Source organism: Ciconia boyciana, chromosome 6, assembly GCF_034638445.1.
Source record: "Ciconia boyciana chromosome 6, ASM3463844v1, whole genome shotgun sequence".
Lineage (NCBI taxonomy): Eukaryota > Metazoa > Chordata > Aves > Ciconiiformes > Ciconiidae > Ciconia > Ciconia boyciana.
In genome coordinates, this window is record NC_132939.1 from 52,364,502 (window position 1) to 52,383,065 (window position 18,564).

Here is an 18,564-nt window from a genome sequence, read left to right on the forward strand (position 1 = left end):
ATCACTGCAAGATGCTGTCTCTCACTGGGATTTTTGTTGAATGCACTGTGTTAAGGCCATTTTAAAATCCTCTCACAAACATGAGCCCTTACCAGCACCCTCAGGACCCCAGCAGCCCCACTAGGGTTTTACCCACTTTCCCAAACAAAGGAGAGCTCTGCTGTTCAAATAATTCCCTTAGGGATACACTGCACAACCCCCTGACTTAATTTTACTTGTTCAATAATACCACTGCAAACACACTGAATGCTAATAATAAATAAATTCTTCAAATATTCGGTCTCTACGGAAGCACCACATGAATCATCATCCTGAAAAGAAACTCCTGAAGAGATTGTCAGGTACCCTTCATGGGGGGGGGGGGGCGGGGGGAAGGAAGAAAAAAAAAAAAAGCTGACTTAAATAATAATGCAATGTGAATTAAAAGTGATTTATTGTAACAAGGAGATACAGCAGTTTTGCTGTTAATTCAATAGGTTGACCAAAGCCAAGTCACCAGCAAACATAGAGCATGACTGTCACCACAGTTTCAAAGAAGATGGAACTGGAGGTTGGAGAAGCACAATTTGAAGGGAAAACATGGTAAAGACAAAAGGTTTCGTGCTCTTCTGATGAAGATAACTAAATTGGAACTAAACTGGACACTCAAAACCCTGGATCTCACACAAAACAGTTATTTATGGAGTTAAGGAGCCAATTTCCAAGTGTACCTCTAAGAATAAGGAGCTTAATTGAAACTTCAATGGGAAAAAAAACCCCAAAACCTGAAACACACTTCCCTGCAAAAGCTAACAAACAGCACTGTTGCTTTTTACAGTTAGGTTCGCCCTGTTTAAAGTTCTCCATTAGTGAAGCATCGGAATATGATACAGAGCCAATATTTTGTAGACTGATGGCTCTGGGCAGCGAGAAGCACTATCAGTATCCTCATTTCATAGAGCAGAAAACCAAGGAATTATAACCCGAAAGCAAAAAAAGTATTTTGATCCTTGGGGGATGTAAGATGCCCAAACAGGCATTAGGAAACTAATGTTTAGTTGGATTCAGGCATAAGGGTCTTGCCCAAGGTTGTGTTATAGATCACAGCACCTAAGTCTACCAATCCTAAGGCTGGACTGTCTTGCATCACTTTTGGCCTTTCTTCTTATCATCATCATTACATTTAAGTATTATATAATATCATATTATCTGTAATATATATGCTACCTTGCCATGTTGGGTTTTTCTTTGCACCTCTAGGTAGTAGAAGAAAACAGAGCACTTCTCTCCAAGTTTGGTTTTCTTTTGAGGTGTAAGACATGCAATTCTGAAAGTTAAATGCACGCAAGTCTTACTGAATCCTCTCGTCTTTCAGCTCTCCCCTGCTCCTCCCCTCCTCACCCCTGTTAGCACCAACAGGTGCAGATACCTTGTGTCCCAGGAGGGGCTGCAGCTCTCCCCCACATGCCCAGGATTTGCTCCTGGCCTGTTGTGCAGTGGAAAGAGCAGATGAACTGAATTTCCACCAGAAGAAAGATGCCCAATGAGTCTGCAGGGGCCCTCGGGCGTTTGTTGGTGGGTACTGACAAACACATCACAATTTTTCACATTATTAGAGAGAAAGTGCATGTGGCTGCATGCATGCAGGAGTCTTCTCTTTGTGAACATGTCAACTTCCATCTTGAAGGTAACGAGAACAACTCCTCCCAAACCTCTCCAGAGAAAAGACTGAGTAGCTGGTATGAGCAGTACTTGTTGTCCAAAGAAACCAGTCCCTGCTGTTTTTTTTATTTTTATCCTAATGTCACTATTAATGTAAAAATGCAGGCTGGATGTCTTCATTTATAAGACTATTCTAATTTAGCCTTCACAAGGGAGACCAGAAACAGTTGCCCCTTTTCTGCCTCCTCCCCGCTGGCTTATTTCCACCTCAGCAAGTTCTTCTATTACTAGCTAACACTTGGAAAGGTGAAGTCCCAAATCTGCTCTCTCATTTCATACAATTACTCAAAGGACTATGGATTAAACGAACTGTTTGGTCATTTCAAGGATTCTCATGCTTATTAGAGAAGAAAAAGACCTCCATACAAATGTGTGCATGTATTCATAAAAGAGCTGGTTCCCCATCTTTTTCTGTAGGACTTCTCAGGTCTGGTCTGTCCACATTTTGTACAAAATAAACTTTCAGAATTAGGGATTCAATTTTCTTGCTCTCTCAAATAAATTACCATTCTCAGCCAAGAATAAAGTGATCTGTGTGCTTTGGCAGTTTCCTTAAACGTCTCATGTTATGGTCAGGTATCAGATGTCAGTACACTAAAACATGAAAGCCACCATCTTAGATTGAGGGCATCAAGGGTTGATATCTTGCCTGCAGCAGCAGTGCCCAGAGTTTCCATTTCTACTCTGCAACGAACTCCAGAGTCACGGTCTCACACTGGTTTTGGTGATACCTGACCCTGTGAAGACAGTGTCTTCCAACTCTTTCCTGCCAGAGCTCCTCACAGGTGGTGCCAGCTACAGTCACGGCAGCTGGACCAAGGCAGATCACGCATGGGCTGCTGGAAGCATCAGTCAGAGATGAAAGTGTCTCATACAATGCTTTCCCAAGGAGAAGAGGCCAAACCATCCCCATGTCAACATCCTATCGCTTGGCCTGTTCTGGAGCATCAGGATGCCTGTTCCCTGCAGCCGATGGTAGAGAGAGAACAAAGCAGCTTGTGAGCTCTGGGGAAGACAATCCCTCCTTTCTCAGGCTCCCTCATCAGCCAAGTGGGACCAGAGGCCACACGCAACTCCTCACTCCTCCCCTCCTGTGTTCTGCGAATGGGAAGGGGTTTTTGCCAATCTTTTTTTCCATTCTAAATAAAAGAGAATCACGGCTTCAAAGGAAAGCCATGCAGAGTCTGAATTCAGTTCACTGACTGCTGCAATCATGTTCACAGGTGTGAGTCTGGGTCTGCAGGATCTCTGGAGCAAGAGCTCGTATCTTTGATTTAACATCCACAGGCAGCAGATTTAAACTGTACTGATCATCAGGAGAGGAAGTGGAGGACCTTGCTCACACAAGAAAGCAGACAGCATGGCAAGGATCACGGCTGTACCTCCAGCTGTTTGGGAACTGCTGGAAGCACCAATCCAAGGTGGACCATCTAGTCACAGTGATGAGGGCTGTCTCTGTTTTCTGCTCCAACAGCAATAGGGACTGGATGACCCAGGTTCACCTTCCTTCCCTGGACGATGAAGTATCATTAATTGTGCAATCACGAGGACCTGCTTCTTCCAGGCTTTGACTAGAAACTCAGGAAGTTTACCCAAGAATGGCATTAAGCCTGGCAGACACGCACTTGCCGTAAACCAGAGAGGAGGCATTGCTTTATGTCAGCCGCTGCCCAGTCACGGGGCTCTTGCATCTTCTGGGGCAACTCCCGCAGTTCTTGCACTCTTGTTTCAACACCCCCTGCAGCAGCAACAGCAGACGCATATCACTGTTTTCACTGTACAGCACTCTGTTTCTGTGCCAGCTGTAATTACACCCACAAGCACCTTCTACGTACGCTTCCTTGCAACTCAGGACAGAACAAATTCGATATGAGAAGACATAATAATATGCTGCATTTAGTTTATTGAAGTGTGAGAGCAAATAAGACAAAAAGAGAGTAGTAAGTTCAGTATTTTTTTTCCTCAAAATGAAAGTTTTATCTTTAAGAAACAAAACCCAACACCTCCACAGTCCAGTTACATCTTACAGGTGGCACTCAGCAGCTGGAATTTACATGACTGCTGCTAAAAGTTAATTTGAAGATGTATTTTTAATTCATTCAGGGAGAACGTTAGGTATATTGAGAGCAAAATAGTTTTATTATTGCCATTGATCTGTGAGCAACTGCATCCTCAAGTCTATACCATGAGATTAATACCCAAGACCAGAGCAGAGGCAACGAAACCGACCTTATCTGAACACGATACATTAGTTTCAAGGTCTTGATGATAATGTGATGATGTCCCCACCTATCTCACCCAGCACAAGTTCCTGAAGAGTTTAGAATATGTCTAAATCTTTTCCACCGTAAAGACTTTTTCCTGTCATACATTTTTGTTAAGTAAAAATGGATGTGTTATGACAGCTGAGAACAGAAAAAAAACAGTAGGAACAAAGGCTCTCCATACAGAAGATTCAAAAAAATTAAGCCATGATTGGAAACAAAAACACAATATGTACAGTAACAAGTTACAAAAACCGATAGAAAAAGTAAAGCAGTAAGAGCAAAAACCTGTTTTATCTGAGAATCCTGAAGGCTAGAATGCAGCAATCTCCACAGACGTACAAGTAAGTTTTAAGAGAAGGTATCAGTCTGCTAAGGCTGAAGGCTCTACATATGCTCTGCATATGTAGCTCTGCATGGGACTTCATGAGAAGACCAAAGAGCACAAGATATAAGGAGCAATCCTCACCTAGTAGAAGGAGCTCAACATTTCAAAAAGCACCTGAGCAAGTGATTTATTCAACACAAAAAAAGAAAATATATTGTTTGTTTGTTTTGATTAGAGAGTTAATGCTAGGAACAACAGTACCATGATCCTCAAAAAACCCAACCAAAACACCTGAGGTAGCCATCTCATATCTAATAAAATCATAGGCAAAAAGAAAATGACATATATATATTTTGTTCAAAATTCTTCAACAAAGTACAAGCAAAGACAGCCAGAAAGGAACAAAGAATTAATCCCGCTCATGTCAAAGACATTAAGGACACAGAATAGCTACAATGAATTTTACCTTCCCTTTCTCTTCCTTTGCTATTTTGAGGTACACAGATAACTGGTTTCTCAGTCATTTTCTCTGGAGAGATATGTTAAATGCTTTACAATGGTTAAGATTACTTTGCCAAATAGTTCAGGTATAAAATGAATGGAAACCAGGAGTGTCTACAAGTCTTTCTTGGCTAAAAAAAGTACTACTTACATTGCAGAATTTTTTTTCTCTTCATTCCTCAGACCAGAAAAAGAGCATTTTCCTTTAACAACTCAGAAGAAATGAGGTGTGACAAGTGCACATGAATATCACATTTACTAAAATTTCAGAATTATTCTGTATTATTGTCTATAACATGCACTGAACATTCTTTTCAAATGTAGCAAAACATTTATCAAGTAAAAATAATTTAAAATCCCTTTGTTACCTAAACTTTTGCCAACCAAAAGGCAGTACTATAACTTGAAACCAATAATGGAGTCAATTTTTCATTCTCCTGTTTGCATTAAGCTGGATATAAGCACTGGAAAAAGAGACTTAAGATGGTCATGTAAGGTAGGGCTTGACAAACCTCTCCACCTCCTCAGCTCACACTTTCCTGCACCCACTACCATTCCTCTACACAGGTCTTCTGGAAAAAGACAGTCAGAAGCAGCAAAGAAGTGGATGCACTATTTCCATGCAACCTGCTGAAGCCTGTACATGAAAGAGCTCATTGTAGGGAAAAATGAAAGACAGAAAGAAAGAAAAAAAGGCTTGGTTGAGTTATTTTCTTGTTTTAAAATTAAAACCAGGAAGTGTTAAAAGATGACTTTAATGAGGTTTTTCTTCACACTCTCTCATCCTTCCAGCCTCAGTTGTATCATGCATATTAGAGTTCAAATTGGCTGCGTTTTCCACTTGAAATGGCAATGCAGAATGCCAACTCAGTTAAAGGTCTGTTAGGCTTTGTTAGTTGCTTGAAAAGGCAGTCATCTCTCTCTCTTTCTCTATTTCTTTAATATGCTGAAATGTTTTGAGCTTTTGGGTTTTTTTCCCCCAATTTGGAAGACAGAGGAGAGCAGAGGAGAAGAGGGTGGAGAACAGCATACTATTCTTTATTGGGAGAAGGCCTTAAGCAACAATGGAGATAGGAAGGACTACAAAATAGTTGTTATTAATTCCTGGATATCTTGCATCATAAGAAGAGGTAAAACATTTGTGCCATACAGACTTGACAGAGTAGTTTACATTTTATGAACTCAAATTACAAAGACTGTATATGTGCAGGTACACATTTAAAACTAGAATTGTTGAACAACTGAAAACGAATCAAGCATATCCATTCACAATAGCTTCTTTTTTTCCTTACAAAAAAAATTTTAAAAAATCTAGTTCATTCCATTAGGAAGGACTGCAAAGGTAGCAGATCTATCCTACCAAGACTAAAGCCAAAAGCTGCCAAACTCTACAATTTATACCATCTCCTGGTGTTAAGAAACAATCTGAATGCTTTAATGTATTTAAAATTTGTTTGAACAGATCTCAGCATAGATATTAGATAATAGAATGATGCAAATTCTTACATATGTGCATGGAAACAGTTGAAAAATATTATCCTTTTTTTGTTTCTAAAACAAAATAAACTACAGATGCTGGATTACTTCGGGGTGTTGAAGGTGAGCAGTACTGCCTGCCAATTATTTGCTTGTGACCCTAGTTGTGAGTAAGGCTCCATCCTAGGTGATTTGGATAAATGTTCCGCAGAACATTATACAGCATTTTCTGCCAGAAAGAAGGCCAGAAAACTCTCGGCACCATGAAAATGAGCACAAAACTGAAACACTTCATGGACAAATACTTGCAAAGACCACAAAATCATCCTAAATGGTGTAAGTTACTTTTGCACCATAGACAAATGCATGCAGTCTGGGGAAACATCCTTCTGTGTTCCCAAGACACTTCCATTAAGTGCGACGGTAGTTCTATGTACTCAATGGCAGAAATACAAACACACTTATCAGTGAATAATGATTTTTAGAAGTCTGGTAAGATAGACTGAAAATCTTCACCTATCAAAACTGCAGTCATACAGCTTCTGTTTATATTGCCCATCCAATGGAAATAAGATCTTTAACATTCCTCTCCTTAAACATGGTAGGTTTCTTGAGACAAATACTCTGCTACTGTTTTCCCCACTACAGCACCGCTACCCACCTTCAGGTAGATTTTGCTATCAGCACAATTAGGGAGCAAAAGAAAGGATCTCTCTCAAAGAATGACCTTGCTTCATCCACAGAGCTAATAGCAGTGTTCCTGGAACATTTCCTTCTGGAACATTTCCTTCCACTCTTTATCCACACAAAAGGAAAAAAAAAAAAAGCCACCCTTTGCTATATTTTACAGTAAGCAAATTAATAATCTGAGGAAAGAAAAAAAGCAGCAACTTTCATATAGACTACACTCACTGTATGTAGTAAATCGTCATTTTCAAGGCACCAGATGCGCAACAAAGGAGACAGGTTAAAGGAAACAAAAAACATTTGGTTACTTCTTGCCCAGTAAATATTACAAAAGCTGTGCAATTTGCAAGAGGTATTTGTTGTAGAACAGTTACTCCAAGACGTAGTATCCATCACCTACCTTGTAGAAGGGCTCCATTTCTCTTGAAAAAGGTGCTTCCTGGCCAAATGGGTGGACCTGATGTGCTAAAGGTAATAAGAAATAAGTGTAAAGAAAATCTCATTTACATTAAACAATTATAAGTTACTATTTGCATGAATTCTGTTTTGTTTTTAAAGCTAATGTAACGCCATGGCATTTTTGCCTTCAAGCAAGGGTCTAAAATTTCACATTAAAAATTGGTTAATTTGATTCAAGATTCACATTCTCTTCGCAAGGAAAAACCTCCTCAGCAAAGCACACGCCCACACTCTCTTAGAGGAAGAGAGAAAAAAGCAATTTGGAATAAATAATTAAAAAAAAACCCAAATCAATGTCAAAAATATTTACCAAATTCTCAGTACAGCAAAATATACTCCCAAAGCCATCAGCTAAAAACCCAAACGCTTTATGGCTTTTACTCAACCATAACAACGCACTGCCCCAGCTAACGCATCAACCCGGAAAAGCCTTGGCCAGACACTGGGCAGTTTCCGTGCTTCCACCAGAGCACTTCGCCCACCAGACCCCCTCACGCGCAGAGGTCACCTCACCGCATCGGCAAACACACAGCTCAACGAGCTGTCCCGCGAGCACCAGAACTAACAAAGCTTGGCTGCTGCCGTGCGTGCGTGCTTGGTGACCATGGCGGCTCCCGCGAGACCCCCGGCAGGGTGGTGGCCGCAGCAGGCCCTCAGGCGCCTGGCACGCGCGAGTGCCCGCCTGAACCGAAGCCCTTCCCTGAACTCGGGCCAGTGGCAGGTCCCTCTTTCACTTCGCCTCCTGCTTGTGCAGAGGCTGCCCGAAGGTAATGGCCTCTGAGAGGCCTCTCCTGTGACAAGCACAGCTGAAGGTGGAGAACTGATTCAAATGCGGGAAAAGAAAGAGGAGGAAGAGGAAGGAACTTCGGTATGATCATCGGTATGATCCTCTAAACCTTGTTTCCTTCATTGCCTCAGAGCAGCCCCACGGTGCTGGGGGCAACAGGACCGTGGAGCACCCACTCCAACAACCTGTGGTGCCGGCGAGCCAGAGAAGAGGGGAGGCTGTGAGGAAGCGCCTGATGGCCGCCCGTGCCCCTGCTCTCCTGCAAAGGCACCGGAGCATCGCTGCAGCACCACACCAGAACAGCTCTCCTTCTTCCTACGGCAGCTGCCCCACAGCCGCGTCTGTTGGCAGAAGGACCAAATTCCCCGGACATAAAAGGTAACCTTGCTTTTTTCTTTGCGGTGCAGATGACTGCAGGCCAGGCGTGCCCCTCCTTCCAGCACGGCACAGCTGGCCCTCCCCAGGGAAAGCCACAGGCGGTGCTGCACAGAGCAAGAGTGCCGCTGCTGCTCTTGCTGCGTGGGGAGTCCTCGACGGGAGAGGCACTACCTGTAGGAGTTCACTGATTGCTTCCTAGGGCTCAGGCACAGCAAGTATTTTAAAAGCGCAGTACCTAGGGGAAATAACTAAAAACATGGAAAGGATTTGTTGCAGCGTTGTCAAGGCAGGTGAAAGAGAGAGATTGCCAGGGGGTTGTTCCTACAGTCATGAAACAGGTTGCAAAGTCCTCTACAGCCTGAAGACAATCATAGGTATCTTAATACGCTAAGCTTTTATTGAAATTAGTATCATGAAACTATGCTATCAATATATAAATAATTTCCCTACGCCCAAATTTGAGCACAAATTAAAAGCAAGGGGCTAAATATCCTTCGGTAAGATTACTGTAAGGCACTCTGCCTTTTTAAGGTAATCCACCTTCCTCTTTGGATGCAAACTGTGAACCAAGCCCCACATGCTATTTCTGTTCAAAGTTACTTTTGTCTCCTCTTGAGCACACTACTGCTACACAAAATGCAATGAAATAGAAAACAGATGTTGTCTATTACATTGACAGCATTAGCAAAGTTCTGATAAAATGCCATATATAAAACACACATTGCTTTCACAATTATTCTGCAGAGACTCTTGTGCTAACGTATAAAACCTTCACTGTGTTAAAATACAGACTGTGAAAGGATCCAAAGCAATTACATGAGTAATAAAAGCCGTCGATACTCCTGAACAAAAAGGGGAGTTGAAAGAGAGAGAGAGAGAGAGACCAAAACAACCAAAAAGAAGTTAAGTAGGTCTACATTCATAAGTGCTGGAGTGCACTGGGGCATGCACTCGTCTGGATACGCACGCTCACTTCATAGGGCTTAATGTAATCAATTGTTTGCATTCCTTATAGTAAGTGCCAACTCTTCAAGTGTAGCTCCTCAACTCACATGCAGGTCAAGAGCTGTTGAGGGCATTCACACTCCTGTAGGGACAGGCTCACAGTTTTATAGTGCATCAGAGTGCAGGATAATCTCTGGGACAGGACCCATCAAGCTACAAATGGAAAGCTGTACCGTAGCCTTCATACTGTACAAATTTGCCACAGAAATCACAGTATTGCAACTACCTCCTCTCAAAAGCCCAGGAAAAAAATGGTAAAATTCTGAATGAAGCCATAGAAAAAATTTATTCCCAGGCTGCTGTATGCCTGTACATGGGTAGAAGAGGGTTAAAGAAAGGAGAGGGAAAAGTGTATATATTTGAATAGACAAAATGTCTCCACTAGAGAAACAAAGCCATAGTGATTTATCTTATTTTCCAACTTGAAAAAAGGCCCAAGGCTCTCATAAAAAACTCCATCTGATTCAGCACAAACCCACATGAACTGAGAAAATTAACTGTGCCTTCCCAGGGAAGGAAGCTAAAGAATTCAAGCATGTAAATAATGTACCGCAGCGACCGGTCAAGCCTTTCAAACAACAAACTTCTCTGTTTGCAGGGCTTTGCTGAAGTTTAGCTACGCCTGATCTGTGTTGGATAAATTCTCTTTCTGTTCCCAAACTTTTGCATGTGAAGTCTCAGATGGTATTAATTATTAAAACATATTTCAAGTTGAGAAATGACTTGAAATATTTTAGAGTTAAAATATCTCTCACTTTAAAGTGTTCAAAAGCTGCTTTCTCCCTGTTCCAGATTAAGAAACCATTTGAAGAAGTTAATTCTTCTAATGACTATCTATAACAAAAAGACATTTCGTCCATCCCAGGTGTTTTTTCAAACAAATTGTTTCTTCGGTGTAGTCTATAAGCTACTGGCGGAGAGTGGCTGGTTCTCCCATAGAAGTAACAGCATATTCTGTATTTAGGCAAAATAAAAATGCAAAATCTGGTTTTAGAAATTTATGTTGTAATCAATACATGCTGTAAGATTAATATTTATGCAATTAGCATTATTGATGGCAGAATTTTTCCCCAAACTTATCAACTAAACACACTGACTAAAGTAATATTTAATTTCTAATAAATCTCCACACAGCTACTAGAAAAAAGCAGTAACTAGTTTGAACTTTTATATCAGTGCAAAGAAACTTGTGGCCTAATACATTTTTGTTACACACAGGTTTGGACTGACTTAACTCCCAGCAGCAGATGAGCACAGGGCACTTGGCGAGGGGGGAGTAGGACTTGGATCAATCATAAAGAGCTGAGATTTCAAACTAAGATCTTGAAAGAATATGAATTAGTATAGTTTATGGATAAGATGGCATGTGAAACACCAACAGTTACCTGTCAAGGACTGTTGGTTTGATTTGCAGAAAATACTATCGTTTCAAGCATACCCTCAGCCAAAGGGATATCCAGGCTGCAACAGTATTTGTAGCAAATGCATAAAACAGGCTCCAGGGGTGCAAGTTCATGTCCCTCCAGTGCAGGATCCACCTCTCTCTGAAGCACAGTCATTGTCACTGCAGCATCCGTGCACCACCACAGGGAGCAAATGAAGTATTCACGCGCTTGCTGAAAACCAGCAGCTGAGAGAACTGACGATTAACAGTATTTAACCCGTAAGCATCTGCTCATCTGAAATGAGATACCTGGAACTAGGAGCCACCCCTGATCAAACCCAATCTTTCCTGGGGATTCACTATCAATTTTTAATGACAAGTGGGACTCGATTTCCACTCAAGGCAAGCGATGAACTGTTTTTTCTCTGATGACACAACCAGTAGGAAACTTTGTTGTGCCACAGGGCTCTGGGCATGGGAAGCTGCCTGACTGAGGGCTAGCAGGGATTTTTCTGAGGGAAGCCTTTTCCATAGGAAAATGTTGCTTTGCTGAAATCTAAAACATTCCATGGGAATGTGTTGATTTGGACACCACTTGTGCTGGAAACCAGGCTGACGTGAAGGCTGGCTGGCCAGCCAGTGAGGGTTCGTGGCAGCCGGCCAGCTCCCAGGGCATACAGAAGCAATAATGCATGTGAGCCCACCCCACCCCCGATTAATTATTTCTACCAAAACGTACACCACACATTTATAAAAATCTTTAAAAGGTGCGTAGGCTTGAAGAGACTTAAAAAAGGAAATATAAATCCTTTGTCTTCTGGAATTCACATTAGAGCAAGGAGACTGCAGTTCTTAAAGCCAAGCACTAAAAAAAAAGCCAGGGTATGAATTCTCTCTCACAGTTGCAGTATTTCACAACTATGCCAAAAACTCTCACAGGCCTCTTTGTCAGAGAGGCCTGATTAATAGATTTAAAAAACCCAAACAACTAAAAATTCAAAACAAATTCAATTGTGTGGGACTACACACATTACGGGTTGATGAAAACACAGAAGAAAGGCAATAAATACAGGCCAATGACTGTGTTACCAAATATGTCCAGAGGGTGATGGTAAGCAGGAGGACACAAAAAGGGGGGAAAACAAACAAACAAGCCATCACCCCCCCACCCCCCGAAAGAAGACTTCAAAGGCCACTGAAGCAGGGAGTTATTAGCCCAAAGAAGGAAGGCTCAGCAGCTGAGGGAGGTAGGGAAGATGCTCCACACACACCTCGGCCCACCAGGGGCAAGAGGTGGTAGGCTCAGGTACTGGGGCATAGCTGGTGCCAAAGCACACCCTGGCTCTCAGGAAGCTTGGAGTGCAGGGCAGGACAGCTCAGTAAGGGGTAGAAAGATGAACAGTGTCAGCTGTAGGCTAACAAGCTGTTGCACACAATATACCAACACAGAGCCTGCAGTAAGCAAACAGCTGCTAGACCACAAACAGGCTGCAGTGACAGGGGATCCCCTCTCCAGCCCTTACCAGGGGCAAAAATGATGGGCACAAGCAAAGATGATTGACTGAAGCGCCTCTACATCCAGCTCAGCCCACAGATTTTGAAAAAAGGTGTGGCAGGAAGAAATGCAACTCTTCCTCTCCTGACAAGCCTAGTAAGTTCCCAGTAATGCAGAACAAGTGGATGGGAGAGCACCCAATTCACTGTGATCACCACCCTTTGCCCCAGGGTCAACAGCAGTTATCAGGACAGCAATATAATTGAAAATTCCTGGCAGCAGAAGCTGCAGCTGCCAGATGAAGGGAATGAAGGTATCATTGTACCTGTGCTGTAAGTACTCCACTACCAACCAACCACAGTGCAAAATACTTCACTGCAAGTCTCACCTACACCTCTGACAAATAGTGAACTGAAGGAAAGGTCAAGGACACCAAACCTAGAAACAACAAACCATTTTGTCAAAGAGTAACCAACAGAGCATCTTGCAGGTATAGAAACTCACCGCTGAAAGCTTCTGAAAAGCCACTACGCCACAATTATTCTTATGTTCAAGTTGCTGAGATAACAATAGCTGTAGATGCCTTCATCTGCCTTGAGCCCATGAAACCCTATATCTAGGGGCAGCAGGGAATGATGCTCTTGACAAGTACATACAGCTCCCGATGCAAGCTGGACTCAGACTGCTACCATAAGATATATAAATGGATATACAACTAAGCTAGAAGATCATAATTTTTACCATTCCTTGAGAAGTAAATTTAGGATGGGGTGGTAACTGAGAAAAAAGCTTAAGAAGTATACTTTTGTGGGAATACAGCATCCCTTGATGCTGGAAGATGAACAGTACTTCCTTACGGCAGTCACCCTGTGTAAGGCATGAGAAATATTCATAACTACAGCAATGAGCAGCCCTCTTGGCTCCCATGCTGCACAAACACGGTCTGCAGAGCGGCTGTCGGACGGCACAGGAGGAGGCCACTTGGTCCAAACCACACCGCCACGAACTTACAGAGTGAACATGGGACAGACAGTATCTCATCCTGGCTGAGGAGTCCTCTAACGCTTGTCAGCTCTTCACTGCTTGCACCGGAGAGCTCAGATCCTTCTATTGCCATATCAGCTCCATTTTCTACACTCAACTTTAATGCCTTTACTAGACAGGGGCTAGCAAGACAACTGCACTGCAAAGAGGGGTTAATGCTCTACACCTGGGTACATAACCATAGTTGTATTAAAAGAATTTATCACTCCTATTATAAATTTTGAGCAATACAGAAGCTTTTAGATACCGCCGCACCTCTAACACATGCGTTTTGTTAACAAAGAAAAAAAAAAAATTATAATCCCTGCCAGCAGCTTGGTGGCAGTTAATATCACAATTAGCAATCACCTAGCAACAGGCAAGCAAGCTTCCTCTCCAATCAAAGGGAAAAAAACTCTACTAACCTGGGCTAATGACAATACATAAAAAAATATCTGGAAGGTACATGTTAAGGTATTTCCTGATTTTAATGAAAACTGATTACTTTAGAGATTTTATATATATAAATCCATTACTCCATCTTCTCGAATTTTCCATAACTGACAAAACATTATTCTTAAAGGGATTTATGAATTCACAATACTAATTTTTAATTTATGAAGGCTGATCTAATATTCTGGTAATGCTTCTCTTTTCTCTGCAATTCCCACTTTTATTGTGTCTTGGTATCTTGCACTTACTGTGACATATGGGATAGAGACTTTTAGCTCCTAGATGAAGTCTTTCCTGGTTTCTCTAGGGTGTCTAACACATTTTCGAGCGAATAATAAAATTCTGATCTCTTGCGCACTCTAAATGAGTTTTCTATATGGCATGACTGCCAGAGGGATTACATCTAAATTTTTATTAAAGACAAAAGAAAAGTTGCTCAGGAAAGCTATTCACAAACGAAACACCTGAAAATAAAATTTAATGTTACTTTTTGAAGGATGAAGTGGAAAGTTGGCCAAATCTTTATGTTCTCCAAATAGCCAAAGCCGTTCTCCTGCCACTGTCTCAATTTAAAATAAGTAATTAAGCAAGAAAAGAGAGAGAGAGAGAGAGAGAGAAAGAAAAAAAAAGGGGGGGATAAAAAAAGCTTCTCAAATTTCCAGAAATATGGATAAAAAGGGTAATTCCTAATCTCAAGAAAAACATGATCATGTGTCTTTCGGAGCCCATCAATGACTCTGCTGTGGTGCTCAAAAGAGCCCCCTCATTGCTGATGTGATATATGAGGCCTTCTTGTCCCCTTGGTGAGACTCTGTAGCCTTCAGCCAGAATTTTGGTCTTTGCTGAGAGCTGAACATATATTTATGGACAACAACGGAGGATTTGTTCTTTAAATAAATAAAAAAATCATAATTTCTGGAGAGCTGTTTTTTTAAGAGAGATGGCTATTTGAGGTATGCCAGCCATAGGGCAAAATGCACATTTCTCACTAATCTGTGTTTAAATATTTTAACACATTTATTGTGAACACATTATAATTCTAGGCTGAATACTGAAATAGGAAGAAGTCCAGATATATTTGAAAATTCATGGTGAGACAACTGTCCCACGTTACTTTCAATTAAAAAAGATTTGTCTCCATTGGGAATTGGGAGATGCTGGCTATCAGCTTCCAATTCTAATTCTGCCTCTACCACTGAATCACACAGTGACTTCAGGCAAGTCATTTCATCCTTTCTGTCTCAGTTTTATTTTTCTTCTTTTGTGTTAAAACCAGGAATAAGTTCTTACTGACATAGTCTACACATGTCTGGGAGGAATAAAGAATTGTTAAGTAACAACACAATAGGTGAGGGAATAGTCTTTTGAAGTGCATGTAGTTAAAGAAGGAACACCACAGCTCACTTCTAGAGCATGGGTTGTTATTTGTTCCTGCTTTCCTGATTTTGAAGTAAGGAAAAGCACACTGCAGGTTACTTCACATGCTGTAGTGCTGTGTTTCTCCTTATTTCACAACTGCTATTAAATGGTTCCTAGACTATCTATCACTGGATGAAAAACTGGTGGTCGTCAGGCTGGGGAAACATCAGAGTTCTCTAAACTTGCTCATGTGCTATGGAGCGTGCCTGTGCCAGCTCATGCAGGTGCCACGGGTCAGTCTCCCGAAGCCCAGATGAATAGAAGATCCTGTTTACGGACAGCCATTGGCCTCTGAGACCACCGAGGACCATGGCCTCTTTCAGGCCGAAGCAGCGTTAAATGCTGACCTGGCCAGTGGGGAGAAGTTTGATTCTTTTCTATTCTACAAAATCAGAAACGGAGCACTCCAGTTTTCTGATGATAGACTTCATTTGCTGCAAAACAAGTGAGGGGAAAGAAGAGGTTCATTTCTGTTTTGGTTTTACTTTTTAGAATTTTTTTACTTTTTACAATTTTTTAGAATTTTTTACTTTTTACAATTTTTTAGAATTGCACTGGAAGAAAAAAAGTCAGTCATCTCAGATTCCAGAAAATAAATGAGTCCTAGAAATTGCCTGTATCTAGGCTTACCTTCATTTTCAACTTGATGTAAAGAGTCTGCTTTGATAGTTAATGCTACAACACAGACAAGATTCCAGAGAACTTCCACGCCGACCACCTGAGCTACTGAACTGCAGTGAAACCGCAGAGCTGCCACCCAGGCACTGTAAAGCTCTACTAAAAGAAGCATTTCTCCCAAATTGAAACTGATTAATTTTTTAAAAAGCCTAAGGTCACCCAATTGACTTCTGTTATTCTGTCCTGAATTCTCTGTTTATTATTTTTGCAGAACTTCAAACAGCTTTGCTGGTAGACCTGCCTGGATTTCATAAATACTTTCTACATGAGGCTCCCACACACATTTCTAACCACGGCTTAACCATGGCCTGTCAGTCAATCAGACTTGAGATTAACGATACGCACATCTCTGCTAGAACAGCTTGTCACCCATTAGTGAGAATACGCCGCTTGTTAATTTTAAAGACACCAATGTACCTTGAATGTGCACAAAGTTATAAACATGCATATGCAAAAGGGCAAATCTGGTCTTCAATGAAACAGAAATATATGGGGAAAAGGAAGGGGAGGCCTTTAAGTCCCCCCCGTCCCCCCCCAAATGCTTCATGTCGCTTGCTGAAATTCTTATTTATCTGGTATGGTGCGATTCCCCATTTCACCGATTTAAGTACTAAGGAAACTCAAAACTAAGCATGACCCGCAGGCTGCTGCCAGTATGAACTCCCCCTGCACCACTTGCTCAAAGCCAAGGCGCTTACCAGCTGAAATTTTCCATACTTGGTCTTTCTCATTAATCTTGAATGAATGTGGTTCAGATGATTCAGAACTAATCTGGCTTCTGGAATTACAGAAGCAGAGGACAAAACGAATGTTTAACCTCTCCCCTGGAACATTTAACCTCTCCCAGATGCTGAGGGTATTTTTCCCTGGGAAGCTTAATGTGCTTATAGGCTCTGCAGCACTGCTGCAGAGGAGCGTGCAGAGATTCGCAGTCACTGGGCCATACACCAAAGTGTTTGATGCGCATGTCAGAAAGTTACAGAAAAGCAGAAAACATGATGATAATAATAATAATAATAACAAAACAGAAGTCAAGTACTCACATATTTGGAAAGCCCCAATCACATTTTTTGATTAATCTCAATTCTACCTCTTCATGTATATCTACTACACGAGTCCTGCATTCAATGGTCACACTCTGATCCCCCAGAAGATCAGTGCCTGAGGATCATACTGCACAGCGTGCGACGTGCTCAAAAGATGAACAATAGACAGTTTGTGGGTGCTTCTATCAGCAACACAAAAGTTTAATGCGTAAATATCAAGTTATCCTTAGAGATACATTTTTAGAAATAAACTGCAAAGGCATAAAAAATTTAGTATCAAAATTTGTCAGTTTTCACTCATTCACATTCCTGTGATTACTCAGTTTGAAGCACTCAGAGCTGTATTTTAGGGATGAGGGAGGGACAGACCAACACACACATGAAACTACAGCACCTAACACCGGGCTATTTCACCTCACAGTCCAGGTCTACAGACGTACAGATGTAACAAAGAGGGAAGAGAATATAGTATTTTTTTCATTCAGAAGCACTGTAGAGACATCACCTAGATCAAGCCTCCCACCCACAGAGCTAAAGAGATACCATTTCCATTCACAGAAAGGAAAACATACACACAGAGATAACAACCTCCAAAAGACCCAGTAAACTGTGGCAGACCAGGAGCAGCCCCCAGATGCCCCACCTCCCAGCTCCAGGCCCCTGCTGGCAACCCACACTGCTATCATATTAGGGCTCCTCATCACTGACTGACATTAGTTGCACCTACAAGAGTTCAGCGTTTCTCCTGAACAGATCCCAAATGCCTCAGGTTGGATGCAGAGGAAATTAAAAGCAGAATTATAATTTATTTATATATTAATAACAATATATAGATATTTATAATTAATAATACAAAATATATTCAGAGCAAACAGCACAAGTTTAACTAAATTCTATCCTACCAGCCCAATCCAGTCAGGAGAAGATAGGAATTTTCCATTTATACCAGAAAATCTTCAACTCAACAAAGCCTCAAATTCAAGGGGCAGAGCAGATGCAACCTCACAGGTATTTACACTGCAGAAGTGTCTTCCCTCTTTACAGCTTCTGCCAAAATGAAGAAGCCCCACTGAACTGTGGTTGAGAACTGCATGTGAGCCGTACCTCTCTGGTCTCCAGAACAAGAGCACTCCTAGTTATTTTTACAGTAGCAATAAACACAGCACCCAACTCCTGCTATCTTGTACTTAACATTTTCAAAGCAGAGCTATGAAATAATGAATTTCACACGTTCTGCAAATCTAACTGTAAACAAATACTCAGAGGACTTCATTTTGACTCATTTTTAAATTATCTTTAGCCACTTTCATCTTAGCAGAAAAATAAACCTCCCACCTGTAATGGGAAATAAAATTCAGTGTGCATCTTTATCCCTAATCCTTACCTCTCCAAACAGCTGTTCAGCCTGTTGAGAATACTAACATTGTACTTACTAAAATTCTAATTTTCTCAAGTTACAATATTACCTGCATGAATGAAG

The 18,564-nt window shown here is 41.5% G+C and overlaps 1 protein-coding gene across 5 annotated transcripts in view; it reads right to left on the reverse strand.

The window, feature by feature from the left end:
• FOXN3 (forkhead box N3) overlaps positions 1-18,564 on the reverse strand; it is a 214,338-nt gene that overhangs the window by 70,244 nt on the left and 125,530 nt on the right. For all 5 annotated transcript variants that reach the window (XM_072866187.1, XM_072866189.1, XM_072866186.1 and 2 more), the window contains exon 4: positions 7,358-7,422. In XM_072866187.1, the coding sequence (XP_072722288.1) occupies positions 7,358-7,422 (65 nt within the window). The remainder of the gene's footprint in view (positions 1-7,357; positions 7,423-18,564) is intronic.